General features: G+C 38.8%; 1 protein-coding gene across 2 annotated transcripts in view; it reads right to left on the bottom strand.

Moving 5' to 3' along the window:
- LOC139135748 (coiled-coil domain-containing protein 82-like) overlaps window positions 1-25,943 on the bottom strand; it is a 38,936-nt gene continuing 12,993 nt past the window's right edge. Inside the window, exons 9-12 of one of the 2 annotated variants that reach the window (XM_070703428.1) lie at window positions 5,582-5,797; window positions 4,223-4,318; window positions 2,791-2,877; window positions 1-208 (exon numbers count right to left, since the gene is read on the bottom strand). In XM_070703428.1, the coding sequence (XP_070559529.1) occupies window positions 119-208; window positions 2,791-2,877; window positions 4,223-4,318; window positions 5,582-5,797 (489 nt within the window). In that variant the 3' untranslated portion in view covers window positions 1-118. Of the gene's footprint in view, window positions 209-2,790; window positions 2,878-4,222; window positions 4,319-5,581; window positions 5,798-24,414; window positions 25,749-25,943 lie in introns of those variants that run through there. The other variant, XM_070703419.1, reaches the window with a different exon arrangement.

The following is a 25,943-nucleotide window of genomic DNA, read 5'->3' as shown; positions in this document are numbered from 1 at the left end:
GGAGAGTTAACAGCACTATCTCCCCCAAAGGCAGTTCAAATTAGTACAGTGCTTGGCCAGGACATATACATGGACTACACCATTTCTCCTCACACAGGGGAGGACAATGGAACAGGAATTATCTCCACGGAATACAGGCAGACATGTCCTTTCCATCACTAGTGTATTCACAGGTAGAATCTAATGTGTCTTTCAAGTGGTCGTACACCTGGAAAACAGACAAATGAAATACATGCGAGTGATTTTGAAAAACACCAAACTGATGCAGTGCACATCAAAATGGCTAAATACAGAGACTAGGATCATAGAATCAAATCAGTAAAATCTGACCAGGGTTCTTCACCCTTTTGCTTTTCAAGCAATCCATTCATAAATCAATACACAAAGGAGAATGATTTTTGGGACAGAATCATATGCAAGTTGTCGCTGTTATCTTAACTGGCCACCAAGCTGTGGAGAACCCCGCTGCCATCAAACAATTTCTAAATACTTTACATACACCTAATTTTCCCTGTAACAACAGATTGTACTGTCAAGATTACACTCTGGGTTTTGAACATTGTTCAAACAGAAAGAGACATTGAGTGATACAATGCCAGCAAGGGGGTTCCACAATTGTATTAGTCCCGTTTATGGACGAGAAAATCATGCAGGTAGAAAAATGGCAAACGAACATTGTGAATAGCGAAATGCTTAGTACCAGTGTTAGGCTAAATATTTATACAATCTTTGCAACTCTTAACTATCTTGACCTACATCTCTGTATACATATCCAAATACGGCATGGAAAACATTAGAAGTGGGCCAAACCATAATTAGCTGAAAGGGTTAATGTAAATGCAGGAGAAACTTGAAGTATTATTGTGTTATCTGATTAATTTTTTATGCCCATCATCATAAGGAATCGTCCAACTTCACAACTGAAAACAACTGCAAATCTGCACCAAAACTTGACAGTAAACTGCCAATGTAAAACCTGACATGCCACTGAGACACTTTCCAGCTATCTTTTGAAGATTATTTGTACCATTCAAATTTTAATGTATGTTGAATACATATATTTGCAGCTGAAACAAAAAAACTAGAAAGCATTTGCAAGCAAAAGCGAAGTTCCAGAGACCAGAGCAGCGGAAGAAACAAGAGAATGTGTGACAAAGATAGGTGCAGAAATGAAAGAGTGCTTTGGATTTTAATATTCAGGGCTGATAGCAGTAAACACCATAATACAACTAAAAGCAAGGCAGTCCGGGATTACAGTACACAGATTACAAATGCCTACGGTAAAAACGCAACAGATACATACGGGGGCGACAACGCACGGAAATGTTTATCAGACGACATTCTCGCGAGCCAGAGCTGCAATAATTTTCGCTCCGCTGACCTACGCAAAAATCAATCGCTTGACGGGTAGCGCTGAGTTGTTGCCGTAAAGAAGCGTGTGATTTACGACGATGATCAGACGAGAGGAAACATCGGACCTAGGCCGTTGAAATTGAGCCACATGCATTTTCATTTGATTAAAAGCACAGACTAAAACAATTTTCATTGCTATGTCGCTGTTTTCACAAGATACTGACCGTTTGATCTTGGAAAGTTGAGTTGCTTTTACGTGCAGCCAACGCATGCCGGTGCGTGACAGACAGTACGTTCACTATGAATGCCTAGCTCTGCATGGCAGGGCTGTGTGTTACCGGCGTTAAACGGCCTCCCACCACAGCCCCGCAGACTGATATAGGAAAAACCGCTGGTGGCTCCTCAGAAATACGGCGGGCAGTTTCTCCGCCAAAACAGCCGATTTTGAGTCCAAATTTTGCATTGATCATCGTTTTCGAGCACACTCACCTCGCCTAGGTACAAGATGTGCCCAGCCGCGCTTGTAAACTTGCGGAAACCCTACTTTTCTCTCTCTGTGCGAGCGAAGCGATTGTACTGCCGCCATTGTTATCTCATTAGCATTCGGGCGAAACAGTATAGCGCCACGTACGGCGAGTATTTAGAGAAAAATAAAATCAAAAAGCAACAAAAAACAAAGCAAAAGAAAGCTAGAATTATTAATAACTGAACGCAATATGATAGTTGAGCAATGCCAAATAAAAAATAAATAAACAAGAAATGCCCGTAAAACCCGTCCGAGCTGAGCGATGACGTCATAAGCGTGTTGCAATGCATTCTGGGTAATTAAGGTAAAATTTGTTTGTAGCATGTTCTATGGTAGTAATACCAGAAAGAGAGAAAGAAAGAAAGAAAGAAAGAAGGAAAGTGAGCAAAAACTAACAGTTCCAGAGCTGGTCTCTGGAACTAATAAACACAAACACAAAATGGCAACAAAAACAGCAACAACAAACAATGAATGATGATTATATTATAGCTTTGTCAATACTAGTGAATTTGTAACACCATATTCTCAGATTATTAATGATAATGTATCCAATTATCCACACTGGCCCAAGATATTTTCACATCTACAAAGTCAATGGCATTGCCAAAACTGTAAAATAATAGCAATAATTTACCCCTAACTGGCCCATAATGGACATAAGTAAACTTTGTACTCCATAATGTACAAGATGGAGCCTAGTTCATTATAGAGAGCAAAGTTTGTTTGCGCTCCGTAACTTTGCAACTCCATAATACAAGACTGACCCTAGTACATTATGGAGAGCAAAGTTTGTTTGCACTCCATAATGTACAAGGCTGAGTCTAGTATGGAAAACAAAGTTTGCTTGAGTCCATTATGATCCGGGAGGGGGGTACATTATTGCTTAAACAGAGAATTACATATTCACTTACAGATTCAACCCAAGAGTCGTCATCCATAATCACTTCTATCAGCTGGTTTTTCTGAATCTGTGGTCTCACCAGTCTGTGATATTCCACCTTGTCAAAGGAAAGAGAAAACAAGAATGTTTCTTAATGTTGGCATTTCTTTCTGTTATGTCAGATCTTATATAGTCTCAGTACGGGCTATATATGATGTGTATCTTTCTATACTATTTTCATAATTTAAAACGAGTCTTATATAATGAGGTTATGAATAAATACATGATTGGATTTGCGTAACTCACTGTAGTTTGCGTCGGGATCTTCCCCTGCAGCTGCTGAGATGGCTACCCTGCCCCTCTGGCACCAAAGCCTAAGTAACTCATCCATTCAAAACCTTAGACGGTACACCATTGTTCACAATACTTTCTAACTACAAAGCTTATGGTTCATTCTTTAGAATACTTCATGGAGATGAGGAGGAAAATGTCCATCTTTTTAAATTAAATTTATGAAAAGATTGTCAAATATTTACTTGTTACTTTATTGATCCATGTGTTTTAATCACATCAAATCAGATAGGTGTTGTGATTTGGGCAGAGATTGTACTTTAATTAAGGTTTGACCATAGACGGTCTTCCTCCCCTCTACTGTCTATGGTTTGAGCAGGTCTGTTAATATGTAACAGTTCATAAACAATGACAGGAAATGACTCAAGTCAGTGGAGTAAGATTGTTTCAAGCCTGTTTCAGAAATTCGCTTTTTCTTACCTCATTTGCACATTTTTGACACTGATGTGTTCATTTGAACAAATTCACATCTCAACCCCTACATCTACCTGTACACCAAATACTGAGACGGTAGCTTTGGCGGTATGGGAGCCTTTGTGTGTGACGGACATACATCCGCACATACCCACAAATATACAGACATATAGACTCATCATATAAGAGATTGTAATTTTACAGTGACTTTACCAGGGTCACTTTACTCTTAGTGAGTCACTGTAACTTAACTGGATCCACAGACAGTGTGGTACAAGCTACTGAAAATGCCATTTACTGTGCTGGTACACATTCTCGCTGCAGCAAGACTTTCGAGGAGTTTTTCAGCAATTTTTGAGGACTTCTTGGAGTTCAAAGTTGAAAATACAGTAACCATTTACCAGGAATCATTTTGCAAATTAGCATTTTTACATATCAGTTCACATGTCATTTTGTTATCGTCAAAACTGTTTGCTGAATTATCACTTCCCAAAGACTTTTCAGCACTCAATTTCATTTTCAAAGACTTCTTAAAGACGTTCGAGGAGGCTGAAAAATCCAAAGACTTACAAGGACTTTCTAGGAGTATAAAGGCTCCACTTTAAAATCTTGAGGAACACTGAGTGGTACAATGGTTGTATTTTAGCACAAACCTCCTCAAGGACAAACGAAGAGATAACACAGTCATGAAATCATACCTTTTCCTTGCAATTTTTCATCAAGCTCCACTTGTAATGGTGCAGACTATGATAGAGTTTGGATCTCTTGTAGCAGCACCTTCCAACATACCAGTGCTGAGGACATGAAAACAAAAGAAATGTGAGACTGGAGTATAGAGGTCCAAGTCAGCTTAGTGATGTAATTTGTAGAAAACATTGACTGAATAAATGATAAGACAAATGTCAGCATTTAAAAAGACAATCTGATAAAATATGTGATTCCAACCACATCTATGCTGATGTAATTCCTTGATTAAACATCAAATGATTTGTTCTGTTTTTGTTTGCCTTCATTTGTTTTGTTCGGGCTTTGATTTGACTTCTTTTCATAGCAAACAGTTGCACTCTGCTGGTGGACAGAATTGTCCCCGAGGCTGTCTTTCGTCCAGTTTAAGCGATGTATTCATTGCTTCGATAAACTTTGTGTGCGACGTGTGATAGTTAGTGTATGAGAGTAAGAGCTTTAGAACTCTACAACGTGTGGAGCGTTCGCAGTCAGAAAATGTGACAACTTAGCCCGGTTATTGAACCACTCTTTTTGAGAGTGGGGATTTGGCCAAGCTGTACTATCTGTTGCCTCCACGCTAGGAGACTGGCTGCTGTTCAAACCGTAATTGCATGCAACTAGGGGCAATTTTTCTTGCCCTGGATCCTGAAACAACGCAGCAGGCATAAAAATAGAGAATAATGTTCTATTGACCTTGCATGACCTTATCGGCTAATTATCTTTCACAACAACAATTGGCACAAACCCATTGTTTATAAATGGTGAGTGTGGACCTGTTCAAAGGGAATGGGGGTTAACAGGTTAAAAAATTCAAAATTTTTGACTTTCAAATCACAAGTCTATTCTGATATAAACTTAGACTCTTTCATATATTTGCTTGATTATGAAAATCATTCAGAATGTAAGGTAGTGTGCACCTTGAAAGTGACAGACTTAAACTTTTGCTCCAAATTTCCTCAAGGAATATGTCAACCATTCTCTTTTAAAATCAACAATACAAATCGGGGTCACCATGCAAAATTTTGGTACCAGAGGAACAAATTACCAAAGATGTACCAATATTTGAAATTCAAAAGGGCCGCCATCTCTTTGTTAACTCTATAGAGAAAAATAAAATTTTCTGTTTTCTAAAATCTAAGACAGTGGAAATTTTTCTTATACCAAGAGCTTTAAAATGAACCCCAACAAGTGGTAGATCAGAAAAGAATCGCAGAAATTTGAATGTCAAAGTATCTGTCCCCAAGGTGCGTTCTAGCGTAAACAAAGGATGGGGCATCGCATAACTTCTTCTCTTTATTCGGAACAAACCCCAGATATTTATCTTTGCACACCTCTCCACGAATCTCTCCGTATTCTCCGTAATCTCCGAACCAATCCTCAAACGACTTGTATGAATCCGAGAAGTCTGAGTCAACATCCCAGTCTTGATACTCTCTCCGTACACAGTCATATTCGTCACTCTCTAGGTCTTCCATAGTAGTCCTGTTGTAGGGTGACCCTCCAAACATGACATCTGTCGATGCGTAACGATCCTTTAGCCCACACGCCTGGTGAAATTACAGAGCATATACAGAAGCTGAGTGGTTCAGTTGATGAAAATATCAAGCATTCACTCAATGATTTCACACTTTTGACGATAAACATACTGAAGACAGTGAAACCATACAGATTAGATTTATAGAGGCAGTAGCTGTAACTTTTCATGATTTTTCCCAGTTCAGGGATGTAGAGAATTTTGGTTACAGAGGGCAAAAATTTGAGTAGATGCAGTTAAAAATGTCCCTATTTTTCATTAAACCGGTGTTTTCACAGCTGACAAATTTTAACTGTCAGCCACTTGTTTTTGCCAGCTGCCAGCTATTTTCTGTATCCCTGCTATTTTTTGTTTTATGTGTCAACTATAATTAGGCATGCATGTCTTACTCTATAGAGCATGTTGATATACACAGTATTCAGCTTGACAACTCAGCCTGTATACCCATACACTGAATTGTTATGGCTGGCCAATCTCCAAACAGAGATTGAAGCACAGTCACGTACCGTACATGTGGCAGCAGTGCGGCATGGATAATTCTAATGAAGCTAGAGGGCCTCCAAGTCTTTGACAGCGTGCCTCAATCAATCTCTGCTGCAGGCAATTTTAGATATTCCAAACTGGGAGTTCTTTCAGTTCTATGCATGCCCAACTGGCTCAATAAACATGGCGGACATTTCAGACTTTGACTGGAGCTGTCCAGATATATAGATTGCACTTTCCGTACACTGGTAAAGTAATACATAATCTACAATAACTTTGACAATCGCGTCTGCAAAGCTGACAGCCGTTGGGGCATATATTTTGAATCATCAATCACATCCATGTAACCTAGAGCAAGATCTATGTTTTGAAAGTGTTCATGGAATCGAGGATCGGTATTGAAACTGGTGTGTTCTTCATTTATCAGTTTTCGGGGGTTCAAAGTATTATATATAAAAAAGACAGAAAAAGTATATTTTTGAAAATGCGCAATATCCAAAAAGTGGTTGTAAAGTGTTGCCTGTGGCAGAGATGAGTGTGGCTACTGCTGAGACTCCCTAGCTACATTATAATTATACACGTTGCGCTATTATCTCTGTACTGAGATTGATTGTTGGTATGAGAATTTCAGCCTGGACTAAAATTCAAATGTGGGTGTTGTTTCATCATGCTTTGAGGAGTGTATGTACCAGTACAACACGAAAAATGCACTTGATATAAAAAAGGTAGTGAAAACACCAAACCTTATGGCTGATTCATTAAGCCTAAAATGCGAGCTGAAATATTCAAAATTTCCTCTACAATTGAAGTTTACAAACTTGCAACCATGCTTTCTCTTGGACAAAAAGAGAGTGTCATCCTTGATTTTAGAGTTGTGAATGACAATGGTACAAGCGATAGTACCGTACTCGTCCGAGTATAAGCCCCCGTTCGGCAACACTAAACAGCGGTAAAACTAGGGGAGGGGCTTATACTCGAGCAACCCCGTGTTATCTGGCATGGACGCTTAATTTATGCTAATTTTATGCACGATTTTTTCAACACCACTCGATCTTGCTATCGCTTTCAAAATCGACTTAGACATCCAAAGAAATTTATTGTACAATCTCTGAATACCGAAGTGATATTTTGGTGAAATTTCAGCATCGAAAAAAAACCCAAACTTGAAACAAAGACGTCATGTATGCTGCTGCTGATCAACAGTAATGTGAACAGGCATGCATTGCCTACACGGAAAGGCAACCCAATATGCCAGTATCAAACTGTCTACATCTTGTGAAAACAACAACATAGCAGTGAAAATTGTAATAGTCACCAGGAAAAGTCTTCACAAATGAAAGGATAATTGCTTCAAACAAAAGAAACTGCATGTTTCAAGCATGAAAACATCGTGGCCGTGAATGAAAATAAACGATGGCGGACGTGAGTGAGACTATTCTATTTAGGTTACGGGGTGAGTAGGGTCAAAGAATCAAGATAGTACTGGAAAAACGTGTCATTTTCTGTACGATGCTGTCAAGGAACTCCAGTTTCCCATTGTTTAAACATCTTTTAATACTTTATTTATTATCTAAAAGTAATTTTACCAAGTTAAATGACCAAATATACTCTCCTAACCTTTCTGTATTTGAGTTACACTAGGGTAGGGGCTTATACACGGATGTAATGCATTTTCTAAAATCCTCTGAAATCAGTAGGGGGCTTATACACGAGCAGGGGCTTATACTCGGACGAGTACGGTATATTTTCTATGCTGAAAAAGTTCACGGTCCTATTGCACATTATTCCATAACTTTTTGAGTAACTTTATGATTTCCAGAAAAGTAAGCATTTCAATGACACAGCATTTATTCTTTAGAACTGCTTAATCTTTATGTAAGTAAAATCTCACACTGTCTGAAAGAACACATGGAGGGCAACTTGTTTGGCAGAAGACACACATATGCATGTTGCATATTAAAGGCCATGACCTTTGATCTTTGACCTACCTGACATGGAGACCCAAGATAAGCAAGGCTGTTTTCTTCATACATGTATGGATACTTCTCTACTGCATTCTAAGACAACATTAAAAATAAAAGTAACTTAAGCTGTTATAATATTTAAGATGTATTTATGCCTACCTAACATTTCCTTCAATGGTTTATGTGCAACCCATCACTGCCGTTTTCAAACGCCGGTGTCAGTATGAATTTTCATCTCTCATTTACCTGAAGTGTCCCCCCTCAACCCCATCTACCATCTCCAATATTTGAAACCCACCATTGACATTCTAATCAACTGTACAGAAAAAGCAAAGCGGTGAAAGTGAAATGGACTGGCTGCAAATCTATTACTTCACTGATTAAATTTATGTCTGCTTCATCAATCTGAAAAGGATTCTTATAACTATTACATTTCAGCAGAATCCAAATTTTGATAAGTTCACAAAATGTTTTTGTGTCCTTGTAATTTTGGACAAAAAAAGCCACTGTACAAGATACACAATACTCCATTGCTACCTTTTTCAGCATAAGAATGTGAATCCTTGTTATTTTCCTTGACTGTAGAAACTGTTTAGGCACTGGGAGTCAAAAGATGAGCTTTAATTCAAGTCAATTCCTAGGCATACTCTATCCATCATCACATTATAACAGTGATCTTGATGTACTGTAGTGGTATACAGAGCTCTGTATAAAATAATATCTAAATTTTGTCATCTACCAATTTACAGTGTTCCCCTTCTCGAGTGTGTATGGTACACTATCCATGATTTACACATATCATAGACAATAGTCTTCCCCTCCCTCCTCTACTATTGATGCACAGATGTACTAACATGATATTGTCATGACCATTAATTCATTTTCGTGATGGTTACATGTATCGTGTCTAAAAACCAGGGTTGAATATATGCATGGTCACCCATTTATTTATTCAGTATCTTTCAACATGTCAAACAATAAAAGTAGTACCTTGCATCAAACAAAATTCATGAAAAATGGCCGACTTTGTCCCTTTAAATCACTGCATGCATGAGTGCATGTATGGTTGAAGTAAATGCTGACGGGCTTGTTTGACTGAGAGAAGGGTCTCTTTCAAAGTGTACATACACCTTACCTTGTAAGGCCTAATCCATGCTTGACCTTTCACAAGAAACATCTTCCTGTCATCCAGTGTGTCGTCCACTTTGTTCAACGCTGGCAGGAAGTAATCATCTAGGAAAAAAGATGAATTCTGCATCAATGTATGGTTAAAAACAACATACTTGCCCATACCTGGTGATCAATGATATTTCTAAATAGATAACTGTACACAAATTAGACATACACTACACCATGCTTTTGTAAGTTTACATGTTCAGTACTGCAGCCAGGAATTTTAAACCAGCGGACGCTGTGTCCCACTACTGTTTATTTTTGGGGACAACCTAAACAATATAGGTTTTATTGTCTTAAAGGCAGGGGGAGCCTATAAATACCCCCTATCTCCCTGGACATTCATAATCCAACATGAGTGGCACATGGTAACAGCGTCAACGAATGCTCCCGAAAATCTGGACCTTTCAACAACCATGGTGTAAATTAAAGAATTGTTCCAACATATTACGTTTTGTGAATACTTGTGGCATCACCTTGTTGGCGAAATTCTCTCATTTTTTCCATTTTAAGTTGATTTTTGATGCCAAAACTGCTTCGATGCTGTGTTCGAAGCGTCCAACAAACAATAGATGAAAGCATTCAAACAGCTGCCAATCACGAGGGGACGCGCAAAGGTGCAAAACGATCAAACATTTGTTGTGTACATCGGATCGATTACGATGTCAACAATGAATAAACGATTCTTACAACTGAGCAAAATACTTGACCAACGGTCACTGAACACGGGCCTCAGATGAGTTCAGACACAAACGGACTATTTCATGGTTTCAAGCAGATTGCCTCTCCCTGTTTGTTTGTCGGTCTGTGTACCTCTAGGCCTATGAATGGGTGATGTGTATGTTGACCTGCAGTACGATATTTTACGATAGATCTCTTTTGGAAGTATGTTGTCGCCTAGCCCTGCGTACAATGCCGTGTGTTCCCGGCGTTATGGGCCTCCCATCACAGCTCTGCTGATTAATTGCCATGGACAAAACCGGCAACATGCGGATCCAATTTGGACGGAGCACGAAAAACTACTTTTCTAACTGTTTTCGGCCGAAATCAACTCGATTCCGATCTATGCAGCCTACCCAAATCACTCCACCGCTCACAGACTGCGAAAAAATGCTCTCGTGACGTCCAAAACGCGATTGATTCATCTCTGTCAGATTTAACCAAAAAGAGACACTTGACATAGATTATAGCATCAAATGTTGACCGTTCAGACTGAAACATGATAAAAGGTTTGAAGATCGCCGTGATGTCGGTCTTCTCTATACGTTTTTCTGAGCTTGTTTTTTACTAAATTGCTCTAATATTATCTGACGTTTTTTTTGAAATCTTAATCAACTTTTCTTTCCCAACCAGGACACAACATTACCTTTTTACTTTCATAGTAACTTAGGATTCATTTAATTCGCAGATTAATAGACTCTTATGTTCTTCCTCGATTGTCTGTGACTGATTTTGCTATCCCGATACCGACATTGCGTTTGCACTCAGGTGTCTTGAAACTTACGTCATTCACTGAAATAGTTTTCGGACAAAATCAAGAAATTCGACAACTACTAACGAATGTTCGGCAAAATTTACAGAGATTAGCAATAATAATTATGGTCATTTCACCGTCTTTAGCTAAGCGGACTCGCTTGGCGGAAGCAGTATATAACGTTCTGAGTTCCCATTTTTACCCTACCGTGTGAGTGTAGTATTCGAACGAGTGAGATCATAATCTTACGCTGTTCCGAGTGGCCTGGAGATTTTTTATAATATACAATAAATTGACCTTATCAAAATTACTCTGTTTTACATTGCTTGGATATTGATATTTTTTTATACTTTTTTACTTTTGATTTGAAGTCTTTTGATTCTCCATTGGCGGCAGCACATGTACGGTCACAACTGTCATGTGATGACCGAAGTGTGCTTGTAAAGTTGTCGGGAAGTTGTATTTAGAGGCTGCAGTTCGGGATTTTTCAAGATGAACAACACATTATACATTTCCTACATCTTTGAAACGGGGATTACGGTAATCTTTCATGTGATGAAAATTTTTTGAACGTCTTTGCAACGTGTTCCCACGATAGGTGTCAACTGATTCTTTGTTTGTAAAAATCGTCAGAAATAGTCCAGTGACCGTGATAAAATAGACACAGATGTAAAACCATTGCGAGGAAAATAGTAAGAAATTCACATTGCAATATTTGCTGTCGTATTTCTCAGCAGGAATAATAAGTTTTTACACGTTGTGTGTAAGAAGAGCAAGCAGGTGTTCGGCGGTCAATTGCTTCTATCATAATGATCTTGATCGCAGCTACTTGGCGAGAAGACAGCGGGTACTTATAATCTCGCAAAATTATTGATATCATGTCTTTGTATTGAAAATTTTCAATCGGAGGCAGCTCAAATCAACAGCCGTGCTATATTGGGAAGTGTTCTCACTGGACACCGAACTACCTGCTATCAACAGTACGTTATGTACCATCGGCGGTAACACATTGGTCGTAATCTTGTCTAATTCTACCCCGCCTTTTGTACCGTCCAGAAATTTCAAGACTAGATTTTTTTTACCCTGACATATAATACAGCGACCTTGCACACTAATGATCATTCCATTGTTTCTGTTGGGATTTGTTGGTTTTTTAATTTGTTCCGTGGCCCCGGTAAGATTTTTTCAATACGATACACAGTTTGAATTTTTTTCAAGGTAAATTTAGTATATTCCCAGTTTGTGGGGTAAAGTTGTCTGGAGTGAAAGTTTGAGTTGACGCTGATAGAGTAGACGTCGAGCCCGGCACAGTTGACTGAGATCCGGTCAGTTTGGGGTTGTTTAGTCCAGAAACCTGCAGAGTTCTGTATGATCACCGTTCGGCATTTGGGTGAATTTTTTTTGGTCAAAGTAATTCAGTAACAATATACGCCAGATTCCTTGTGTTGTTTTTGTCACTGTCATACGCGTATACGGACGGCTTTAGATTAAAAACTGTAAAAATATCCAGTCCTCGTAAATGCGTGCAAAGTTTATTCAGTGACTGTTTACGCAGCAGTCGTAAATACGACTAGGATTTACCACCACGTAACAACTGTAAACACCGCATCAATAGTCCATACGAAAATGTTGTGCTGAATCGAGGGAGATAACAATTGCGGTAGGAAAGGTCAGTCCACCATCCGTCAAAGTTGTTGATCCGAAAAATCTTCACTGTTCACAAATTACATGAGTGGCGGGTTATAGTTGTACACGTAGTTCCATGGGCTTTCCACTGTTCCTTGTTACGAGCTATGTTCAAAGTGCGTCAAGCTACGAATATTTTCATGTATGGAGTTACAGACATCGGTGAAGTACCGGCTACATTTTGTTCAAAACCCCTGTCTGTTTGTTCCTCGTGTTGTTTTTTGTGTCCCTAACGTTGACTGGCTCTATGTGCGTACAAACATAGCAGTCGGGATTAAGATTTTCTGGATAAATAGATACACTCATAGTTTATTTCCGCCTCTGATGCAAAGATATACACTGTTTTACATGTGCCACTCCTAGGCCCTGGATCGATTTCCATACCTTTAAGACTGATATGACATCCACCAGCCTCAGCAGGCAGCCCCTTCAATGAGTGAACTGATATGCCTATTTTTGAAAGTTTTGAAAGGTGGAATAAAATGTTGTAGAGAGTAAAACATGATCTGTTGTTGTCATTTTGTGTTCTGTCTTTCCTTTTGTATTTGAATTATAACTACAACGAATTGTGTGTTACACTCTTTAACATTTTATACCATCTTTCAAAACTTTCCAAAGAGCTGGGTGCTGGTTGAAATGGTTGGTTCTATCACTTTCCTCAGTGAAGGAGCTGCCTGCTGAGTTTGGTGGATTTCTTATCAGTCTTCAGACAACAAAAGACTCTTGTATAGGTAAACGCCAGGTCATATAGCAAAGTGTCCAGTCAAGTTGCCGGGTACTACGGTAACTCGTACGCCTGCTGTATGTCATACATGTGCATGTCAATTTGTTTCATGATATCATCCGATATAGCTGCCATGTGGCCATTTTGTTAATTTTCTCATGTCCTTAACCATAATTCAGGCACGTCTCAAAGGATTTATTCAAAGTTGGTACAAGGACATTGACCTATGTCATGCATACGGTATGCAGATTGATTTGTTTCACGATAGGATTGAATATGGCTGCGTGGTGACCATTTTGTTATGATTTTTTCATGTCGGGAACCATAATTCAGACATGTATCAAGCGATTTTATTCGAAGTTGGTACAAGGACATTGAGTAATGTTATACATATGTACGTTGATTTGTTTCACGATATGGTCCAATATGGCCACATGCCAGGCAGCCATTTTGTTATGGGTTTTTTCATGTAGAGAGCTATAACTCAACTCAATCTGTCAGTGTTAGGATAGGATGCAAAAATGTTTGGCAACATCCTGTCGATTAATTACCAATTGACGACCATTTGTAATTAGTATGGCGGCCTACATTGCTTTTATGTTTTCCCCACCATGGAACTCATTCTTGGCTAAAGAGCCCTATCTGTATCGCAGTATTTTTATCACAGACCTAATTTATGAAGAGGACTCTATCCTCTCTGAGGACTTATAATTAAAGTACCCATTAACAAGTGGGGACTGTGTCATCAACGATGACTTGTTCTTACTGGTAAGACTGGAATCCAGGAGTTCCTGTGGTTGCGGAAATCACACCACATTTTTTGCAAACAGCTTCTCAGCTTGTCAAAAGATGACCTGAAACATTTCACGAAAATCTATCAGCAATATAAATCACTAGGCCATATGTATGTTGTAGTTACAGCACGCAATCTTATTTGCGCAAGTGATATGTATGTACAACCCCCCCCCCACCCCCCATACATTGTATCCTCAGACAGCATTGAACTAAAAAAAATTATAAATCTGAAAATTTACTCAGAAAAAAAAAATTAGCACAGCTTTTCTCATTTGGAAAAATTTTTTTTTAGAAATTTACAATTGTAAAAAAAATGTTCACAATTTCATTGTGACCATCCCCTCCCAAGATCTAATGGTCCGTCCCTTAGTTTGAGCAGGTCTGTTAATATGTAACAGTTCATAAACAATGACAGGAAATGACTCGAGGTCAGTGGAGTATCCCGTTTCAGTCATTGGCATGCCACCACTCCTGAACATTTGCAGAATTTTCCTTTTTCTTACCTCATTTGCACATTTTTGACACTGACGTGTTCATTTGAACAACGTCACTTCTCAACCCCTGCATCTACCTGTACACCAAATACTGAAATGGTATCTTAGGCGGTATGGGAGCTTTAGCGTGTGACGGACATACATCTGCACATACATACATACAGACATACAGACGCCACCAACTCGCTATATAAGCTGTTTTTGGTATTTATATAAATACCAAATATGAGCTAACAAAATCAGTTGAGATATGCCTGAGTTACCGCTCCGTACATGAAAAAATTGTAACAAAATGGCTGCATGGCGGCCATATTGGATAGTATCACATTACAAATCAATGTGCATATGTATGACATACGGTAGGTCACTGTCCTTGTACCAGCTTTGAATAACATCAGTTGAGACGTGCACGCGTGCCTGAGTTATGGCTAAGGACATGAAAAGTTGTAACAAATGGCCGCCATGCAACCATATTGGATCATATTGTGAAACAAATTGACGTGCATATGTATGACATAGGTCAATGTCCTTGTACCAACTTTGAATAAAATTGTCTAAGATGTGCCTGAGTTAGGGTCTGTACATGAAAAAATAGTAACAAAATGGACGCACGACATCCATATTGGATCGTATCACAAAATAAATTGACGTGAATATGTATGACATATGAAGTAATCCTTGTACTAAGTTTGGATAAAATCACTCCAAACATCTCTGAGATATCTATGTGAACGGACGGACAGACGGACGGACGCACACACGCATGCATGGACATGACCAAACCTATAAGTCCTCCCTGACCATCGGACGGTGTCCGTGGGGATTAAAAAAGCATTCTTTACAAAAACTTACCTTTCTTTTGATAAATACGGACCAGAAAATCTGGATCATCAGCACCACTCACCATGGCCTGCAGGTAGATTTCAAACACCTGTCGCAATCCACCAGAAAATTTTGGTGGTAGCACTGAAAAATATCACAGAAAAATAAACCTTCATCAAACTGATATGGCAAATTATACTGTAAACTGGCTGTGTGGTAGAAAGTTACTGCTAATAACGCTGATCACATCTATTTCTATAATACACAGTGGTTTCCTGGGGAAATTATTTCCTTGAAAACTGTTTATAACTGTCCAAAACATTGCACTAAATTGGGCACACAGTCCATGTAGCCGACAATGAGATGCAAATGATATGCGGTCAAGGTCTCCTCACCTAACTTTCAGCTGGTTCTTCACTTTCGACTATTTTTATAGTATTTTTTACAAAGGCACAGACTTATTCTACCTGCAACTTAAAACTGATAGTTATTTTGTAGCTCATTCTTTACTATTTCTCATAGTTTTTGGTAGCCGGTAACAGACACTTCGTGTTCGTGTCGGCTACATGGACGATCTGCCCTAAATTGAACACTAATGCTATTGATATTTGCCTACTGTACAAGTGCCTATACCCTTTTGTAGACGGTAATTTCACACTATACAGGTATGCATAGCAACATACATGAGCTCAAAATTAATGTACTACCTTAGTCCTGGGACAACCTAATCTACATGTAGACTTGCTCCAAGTCCGTGGGCATATAAATATCACAACAGCATAAACTGAAGGAGTTAACTTTTTATAGCAGACTGTGTTGCGTTAGTGGTAGGCTGTTGCATGGATCGCCAGGTGAACGTGTTCGCCCACCTTGCCAAGAAAAGCCAAAGCATCAAGGCCAGTCTAAAAATTACTGGTTACCTTGCTCACATGTAGGACTACTAGTGTCTGAAATTAGTTATCCCATGTGATTCCTACTCATTCAGGTGTCATCAATAGAAACCTGTCTGTACTGGTACATGTTAATGGAGCAAACATTTGAGCTCACAAAAAAATTACCAGTTAAAGACAAATTGACTACAGGCTCTTCCAAACTATTATCACACGCTTGTGTTCTAATTTGGTGAAATTGCTATATTTAATAATCAATTAATAATTTATTGCATGCTATATCGTTTGTTGCTCATCAAAATGATGATGGCGACACATGTATGTAGGATGTTGTGGTGATGTACTTTTTTTCATCGATGGGCCAGTATGCAGGAATCTGACTGATGTAAAGCGCCCGAGGCTTGAAATATGCCGTTCATCCCTCTACTGTATATCTATACACAATTGTACACATGGATTTGTTTATACCGCCATCATGCGATCTCTTTGGTGTGGCTCTTTGGTGCACTGAATCTGTAGAACACATCAAGTTCTTACCATTGTCTTTGTGTCAACTGATGATTGAATGATAACTGAACTACCTTAAAGTCATTTTATAAGACGCATCTGCATTATAAGTCGCACCCTCCGTTGATGGACTTGAGTAGGATGAAATCCTTAAATTTTCAAAAATGGAAAACGTATGCATTATAAGTCGCACCCCTATTCCAGCACAGCTGTCACACTACCAGCCACCATTGAGGTTGGCTCTATTCATCAAAAGTTAAAACTTTGTTGTTCCTTGGGTTCAATAAAATTGAAACATGTTTCTCAACCATGGGCAACGATCCTCCAAAAGAGAACTACCATAAGCAACTCTTCTTGTAATTATCCTTTTAAAGTTATTTATTCAATAAAGGTGAACTTCTATCACTAGCCCCCCCCCCCCCCCCCCCCCCCCCACTCCTTGAAAAAAAATAATCTGAGAATTTCCATGTTATTATAGTGGTAATGCCCTCTTTAAAAATAGCGTCAATGACACTGTAGCTCCCATCCTGGACTATTTAGTGTTTGTTCTCTGGTCAGATATTTGAACATGTGTGAAAGGGATAAAGTGAATGAAGTGAAAATACTTAAATGAAATGTACTGGAGACAGTGAAATATGTTTAATGTAATTATTCAGAATATAAAATGGAAAAAATACAGAATTAGATATATCGAATACTGTGATACAACCATTAACTCAACAAGTCATTTACAATGACATAGTCCCCACTTGTAATAGGAGTATTAGTCTTGATGGGGCAGGAAAATGTGGTCATTAAGAAGTATCACTGGAGTGTATATGTTGAGATCTATGGGCACATAGGTCTATGTTGTTGTTCCCAATTTGAAACACATGAGGCATGTCTAAGTTATGGTTCTAAATCGGGAAAAAAGATCAGACCTCTAGCAGTATTGGCCAGCCAAGAAATACATATGTGCATTATAAATGAGGTACAAGATGTGACATCTTAAGGTCTAATATCCTATCAAAATTGGAGGGTATAGAACTTGTGGTTACTGAAATATGCATATATATGTATAATCAAAGTCAAAGGTCATCGAGGTCACATGACATTTTGAAAAAAAAATATATTGCTAATTTAATCCCTATATGCCAAAAAATCAGATCTCTAGCTCTATTCGCTTGCCCAGAATTAGATGTGTACATAATTAATGAGGTAAAGCGTGTGTTGTCATAAGGTCTCCCATCCTACTAAATACAAAGGACATAGCACTTGTGGTTACTTATTTATTGACATAAACATATATTTTAGGGAAAAGGTCATCGAGGTCACATGACATTTGGTCAAAAAATTTCTCTCCTATAGTTATCCCTATATACCAAAAATCAGACATCAAGCTCTATTGGCTCGCTCAGAATGAGATATGTGCATAATTAATGAGGTACAGTATGTGGCGTCATAAGGTGTCCAATCATACCAAACATGAAGGGTGTAGCACTTGTGGTTACCGAGTTATGGACAAATATGTATATTTGAGGTCAAAGGTCACCGAGGTCACGTGACATTTTGTCAAAAAAATTGTATTGCTAAGTTATCCCTATATACCAAAAATCAGACCTCTAGCTCTATTGGATCGCTCAAAATTAGATATGCGCATAATTAATGAGGTACAATATGTGGCGTCATAAGGTGTCCCATCATACCATACATGAAGGCTGTAGCACTTGTGGTTACTGAGTTATGGACAAATATGTGTATTTGAGGTCAAGGTCACCGAGGTGACGTGACATTTTGTCAAAAAAATTGTATTGCTAAGTTATCCCTATATACCAAAAATCAGACCTCTAGCTCTATTGGATCGCTCAAAATTAGATATGCGCATAATTAATGAGGTACAATATGTGGCGTCATAAGGTGTCCCATCATACCATACATGAAGGCTGTAGCACTTGTGGTTACTGAGTTATGGACAAATATGTATATTTAAGGTCAAAGGTCACCGAGGTCACGTGACATTTTGTCAAAAAAATTGTTTTGCTAAGTTATCCCTATATACCAAAAATCAGACCTCTAGCTCTATTGGCTCGCTCAAAATTAGATATGCGCATAATTAATGAGGTACAATATGTGGCGTCACAAGCTGTCCCATCATACCATATATGAAGGGTGGTAGCACTTGTGGTTACTGAGTTATGGACAAATATGTATATTCGAGGTCAAAGGTCACCGAGGTCACGTGACATTTTGTCAAAAAAATTGTTTTGCTAAGTTATCCCTATATACCAAAAATCAGACCTCTAGCTCTATTGGCTCGCTCAAAATTAGATATGCACATAATTAATGAGGTACAATATGTGGCGTCATAAGGTGTCCCATCATACCATACATGAAGGCTGTAGCACTTGTGGTTACTGATTTATGGACAAATATGTATATTTGAGGTCAAAGGTCACCAAGGTCACGTGACATTTTGTCAAAAAATTGTTTTGCTAAGTTATCCCTATATACCAAAAATCAGACCTCTAGCTCTATTGGCTTGCTCAAAATTAGATATGTGCATAATTAATGAGGTACAATATGTGGCGTCACAAGCTGTCCCATCATACCATATATGAAGGGTGGTAGCACTTGTGGTTACTGAGTTATGGACAAATATGTATATTTGAGATCAAAGGTCATCAAGGTCACATGACATTTTGTCAAAATATCCGAGATATCTGCGTGAACGGATGGACTCACGGATGGACGAACAGACGGACATGACCCAATCTATAAGCTCACTGGACTTCATCCGTGGGGACTAAAAATTGTGTCACTGCATCCATTTTGCAATATGAATACGATGAGAAACTAAATTTTTATTTTTCGTGGCCTTATACATGGGAGTCTATGGAGATCTGCCTTATACATGGGAGTCTATGGACGTGTAAACTAAAAATATGCAAATTTCACCACGATTTGCCCAAATTTGGGAAAGGTCATTCCTATGCACTTCCATACCAAGTTTCAAATCAATCGGACTTGTGGTTTCAGAGCAGGAGATTTTTTGACCAAAAATGGGAGAAAATTACAAAAAAATTCATGAAAAATAGCAAGTCCAAGATACTGACCAAGATGTGCACAATCATTTCATGTCAGCCCAAAGTACTTACATGCTAATTTTTCATGTAATCTGCTCAGTGGTTATTGAGTTTTTTCAATTTTGACTGTTTTTACATTTTTTCACTTAATTTGCATATTTTTGGCAATGACAACTTCATTTGAACAAAATCTCATCTACAGCCCATCATCCATGTACACACCAAATATCAAGATGAAATGTACAGCGGTTTTGGAGTTTTTGATGTTGACGGACAGACATACAGACATACAGACACACAGACATACAGACATACAGACATACAGACATACATACATACAGACATTTCCCTAGCCTATAAGAATAGCTTCCATTGCCATATATACATATGGCTATGGGAGCTAAAAATGCAAAAAGTACATATTATAAGTCGCACCCCATCTCTTGAGAAATAATTCGGGCTCAAAATTTGCAACATCATAATAAAAGACGCGTCTTATAAAATGACTTTAACGGTACCTTATCTGATAAGTCAGTTACGTAATGTGGACAAAGGTCAGTATTTAGTACTGTTAGATATTCACAGAGACAGTAACTTGAATTTACTAGATTAAAAGTCAATTTTGAGCCCTGCCTTGTACCAGTATGATACAGTATGTGCTACATATATTAGGCTCATGCAAGTTATTGCAGCTTTAAAAGCTCATGGAGCCTGATGAAAATCTACTGTATGCTGGGTACCAGCCTGAGCTCAATACCTACTTGGCATTACAGCCTTGGGGCTGATTGGCTCCTCATCACATGGAGTCAGCCATGATTTCACTTCAACTCTATCAACATCTTCACCATCCTGATCTGTAGAACAGGAATTATCATCATCATCATCAGCATGCCTGCATACGTCAATCCTCTGGTAACTTGCCTTATGCTTGTTGCCATAGCGACTGACCTGTAAAAGGGAATATCACATTTCATGGAGGATGAGCTAGCGAGATTGTTCATGGAGGAATGGCAACACCAAGTCAGTGTTTTCTCCATGTTTCTTTCACAAAGGCAGAGTGTCGCCCCTTGCTTGAAAATTTAGGGAGGATTTGGTTCTGATTAAGACGGACTGACCGGGACTGTAATAAATGATACACATTTAAGAATGCAAATTAAGATTTTCAAAGTATTAGCAAATTAAAGTCAGAGTATTGATCACTAATCAAGTAAAAGACGATCCTGTTTCTTTATTTTTTTCCATTCAGTAAATGTTGAATAAATTAGAAGCCTTATACACGACTCGTCCACATTTCATTTCAGTTCAAACATAATTTTGTAATCTGGACGCAAAGTCTTCTTGATGGTATTTCAGCTTTATCACATCATTCGACAGGAAGCTTGTATATTACTTTACTTTGACTACAGATAGTGGATTACATCAACTGTATGATGTTACATCATAGACAGTAACCATGAAGTGGAATGCTACTATTACCACTCTGTGTGTAATCATTATCTCAAACCTCATTGAAGAGGGAAGACATGTCACCCACTTGTTAGGAAATATATTCTAGTGTTATGTCATTATACAGTGTCTTACTATAGATACTCAGATAGCATTCCTTTTTACCAAACAGAGATTTCATCTGCTAAGACAATATGTCTAATCCATCATGTGCCTTTCTCGTGACTCATAGACACTTTTCCCGCCAAAAGTGCTTTATCTACCAGAACCTCGCCTTCCCTAATCAGAGACTTTTCCACCCTCAACAAAGACACATGTACTTCACGTCACTGGACTTTATGTACGGTCTCTCACCAAAGTGTTATCCTTCACTGTATTAGCCACTGTTTATTATATTAGTATAGAATAAAGTAGTCATTTATAGTATTAGACGACTTTGTCTCCCGACTGCTTACTCAGACCTGGTCATATTACACACACAGTTCATGATTATTTAAGGGGGGATTGAGATTAGATAGGGGGATTCAGGCAATCGCGCCATCCTGGAGAAAACACTGCCCTGGTGTTGCTCAGTGCATCGCTTAATGAAAGGACAATAATTATGGGCTATTGACAAAGGTTGAGACGACCCAACTAGCCAAAATTAGCCAAACCACCATAAACCACCAAAAACGACCATATCATCAAGTTAACGACCTAAAACAAACATTCTTGGTATTCAGGGATACAATAAAACTCCACCTTCTGGAGAAACCGTCGACAGAATTGCGGGCAGCCATGTTGTTGGTACTATCAATTACCAAGTTGTGGGGCTCATTTCGATGACACAACTGAAAACGAAAATAACTTCAGCATCGTAACGGGCTCACCGAAGGAGGGCGCTTTTTCAAACTTTGTGCAGTGCAGTGCTAGTGGGGCATAATTGACGAATTTTCGAAAACATGTGGTCTCCAGACTCTCATTCACCGGCCAATAATGTGCAGGTGAGTGAAAAAAGGTTAAGTTCTACGATTTTTAGTGTTTAACTATGTTTTGGAAGATTTTGCGCTTTTTTTTGCTCCAAGAGAGACTCTTTAATGATTTTCCATCAATGCCATCTATTTGCTATTTATTTGCTAGATCTTCAACTTTCCATGGTAACCTGCATGCACGCATATATATGTTTGTGTGCATGCATGCATGCATGCACATATATGCAGGTATGTGTATGTACATGTATGGAACCAGGGCCACGGCACATGTTATCTTAATATTTGGTTTGTAGAATTTATTCAAATAAATTAATGTGGTATCAAAAAAAATGTGAATGAGCTGTAAAAATGTAATAAACTAAAAACTTTGATCTCATTCCTTGGTAAGCCACTAAACACGACAACGGGAAATTCCCTGTGCTACACTTTACATTGTAAAAGCAGTAACAATCTTGCACAGCGCCTCTATTGAAGAAACAAATCGAACCCCTTAACTCGTTGATGGCATGTATAGGAATTGCAATGATCGAAAATGCCGGCTGGTTTTCGCCGTTTTTGGGGCGGTTTCTCCAGAAATCTGAGACATATTTCATCCCTGTGCTTATTTTAGGTCGTTTACTTGATGATATGGGTCGTTTATGGTGGTTTATGGTGGTTTGGCTAATTTTGGCTAGTTTGGGTCGTCTCAACCTTTGTCAATAGCCAATAATTATGACTATAGGTGTGAAATATACATGTCGATATTTATTCCCCGCTACAAGCAGTGTATGCATCCACTTGGTAACAAATTGCGGATGTCTTTCTATCATCTAAGCTTAGGATCATCGCAAATGAACAATCATTGAGCTTTTTCTACCATCAGAGCATTTAGGACAGCTGGAAAGACACAGAATCTTTGTTACAGTGTGGATACATACACTTCTGTCAGAACAGATAATGATAATAAACCAATTACTCAATGTTACAGGTGGCTAGGATGTTCTGCGCGCCACATGCCTTCGTCAGGCTTCACCTGGCTCACCTTGTAAGTTGTTGACACAAGTCTTGGGTTAAGGCTCACCTCAAGAGTTCTTGTCGGTGTAAAGTCTGCCGCTGTGTCGATATCGGGAGCTTTGCCACTTTCCAAATGGCTGCTTTCTCCCGACGGACACTCCGCAGATTCTGATGTACTATCGACAATCAGGGGTGGTCTCTTGCGTTTGTTTACATGGTGGTGTCCGATTTCGCCTTCCGATTCCGAAGTAATGTTATCGTTTGGTTGGCCACATTTCCCGCTTTTCTGTAATCGCGAACGACTTCTCGTCACTATCTGATTCTTGGTTTCGCACGATTTATTCATTTCTATACTTCCTTTCGACACGGTCCCTCTATGATAGAGGGACCGTGCTTCAAATGATGAACTACCCCTGGAATCGACTCTCGGGGGTCTTTTAACTTGGCGTCCCTTGTGGTGGTGGACGATATCGTCCTTAGCTTCGGTCGAAAGTGTCGATTTGTTGTACCTGCTGCTCTCCAGAGCACGTGAGCGACTTCTTGTAATGACAGAGTTCCGATGCATTGTAGAACTCATGATGGTTATCAATGAAATCAGATACTTAATCTGTCATAACTGTACAGTTGCAGTAGTTGTACACGTCCTCGATCCTCCTGTGATTGCGTTTGAACCGCGCGCTAAAGCTCACACATGAAATCGGTGGAACATTTACCTAGAGCTCATCCTGCAGGTCCCAAATGCTGCACGACAATCCAATATTCGTGTCTTGAAAAGTAGGTTGATGTATCCAGTTTGTAGGAAGGGTGTCCTAATTCGCAACTTTCCAAGCAACAGCAGTAGGCAGTGCCTCGCGGCAGCGGGCCCAGATCGCTTCTATTTCATATGCCCAGCGTCTGTACTATTTCACGTGGTACTGTTTATTCAGGAGAGGTCATCAGGTCACAGAGCGCCACCTATGTTGACTTTACACGCTTTAACCATACGTTTGTTTTATTATAGCCTGAGCTTGGATCGCGAAAATTTTTATATCATGTTGCATACACCATGGAGGTGTACACATTGGTTCTCTTGAAAGAGAATGGTACTGAATACAACCTTAGAGGAAGTTATAATGTAATAACAAACAATCACACGACAAGATGGTTATGCATGATTATTAGAAGATGACCCCCTAACGGAGAGCAACCCTTGGTGTTTATTGTTTTTGTAATTAAAAAACACAACTATCTTCTTTCTGTTGATTCAGTTGCACTGTTAAAGTTTTAAATAACTGTGAAAGAAAATAATAATTTATAGAGCTACCAAGGCTTTGAGGTGCCATGAAGATAGAGTATAGTGTCTATTTTCTCCTAAACATGAAAAGATAGACACTGGGACTATCCCTAACTCTTGCCATGGTGACGTGTGTAGTCAACTTTTTACCCAGAATGCATTTCAATATCATGCAGCTTCAGTTTTATTCCTGAGTGAAACCATTCTGTCAGGAAATGATGCATTAATAAAATTAAGCTTCTTTCCAGCCAAAGGGATCTAACCTCTTCATTGAAAACAATAGAATCTCATCAAACTTTGACCTTTCAATGTCATGGAGTTGCCTGCTACACATTAGTGGACAAATCTTTCTATCTATCCCGTTGGTGAATTTTTCTGTTCTGGAACCTAGATTTATCAGTGCCTCATATAGAGTTGCATTAAAAGTTCACACAAGATAAAAATTTTATGCCCAAATGTCTGGTAAAATTGATGAAAACTTCACCCTTGAGAGAGTCAAGCTTTAGCAGTGGCTTTAATTTCCAAGTTCTGAGGGAAAATTGTTTCTGAGAAAGGTTGTCTGTCTGGATCTAGAATAGTTTATTTACACATCACATGAATTATTGCAAAACTCACGAAAAGATGAGAACTACTAAACCAATTATATGCTAAAAAATTAGTAAAACACTTAACTCTGTGAAAAAGATAACTCTGTGAAAAAGACTTTATCTTGATTTGCCATTAATGATACAAGATAATCCCCTAAAATAAAATCAAGATTTCTCAACTTTGGAAAATGTACTTTCCTATCATTGTTCTTGTAGCTTCTGTGATTGCCATGTTTGCAATAGTTTCCACATGCAGACATCGAAGGTATTTCCATATTTTAGCATCTCTAAGTAAATAGTTTCAGTACCATTAAAATGCATGTATACGTACAATAAAATATGGATTTAAAAAAAACTAAATGTTGGCATATTGTCTGAGTTCCCCTTCATGTGCTTTGTACAATTGCCAACTGTAGAGTTAACAGCACTGTCTCCCCCAAAGGCAGTTCAAATTGGTACAGTGCTTGGCCAGGATATATACGTGGACTACACCATTTCTCCTCACACAGGGGAGGACAATGGAACAGGAATTATCTCCACGGAATACAGGCAGACATGTCCTTTCCATCACTAGTGTAGTCACAGGTAGAGTCTAAGTTGTCTTTCAAGTGGTCATACACCTGGAAAACAGACGAATGAAATAAATATTACATGTATGAGATTTGGAGAAACACCACACTGATGCAGTGTTCGACTGAAAGCAAAGCAAAGTGACTCGATACAGAGACTAGGATCATGGAATCAAATCAGAAAATCTGTCCAGGGTTCTTCACCAGGAGATTTTGAGGGATGTGATATCCCTCTGCTTCCCTGTG

The sequence above is a fragment of the Ptychodera flava genome, chromosome 1 (assembly GCF_041260155.1).
Source record: "Ptychodera flava strain L36383 chromosome 1, AS_Pfla_20210202, whole genome shotgun sequence".
NCBI classification, from domain to species: Eukaryota; Metazoa; Hemichordata; class Enteropneusta; family Ptychoderidae; genus Ptychodera; species Ptychodera flava.
This window is presented reverse-complemented; position numbering and strand designations above follow the sequence as displayed.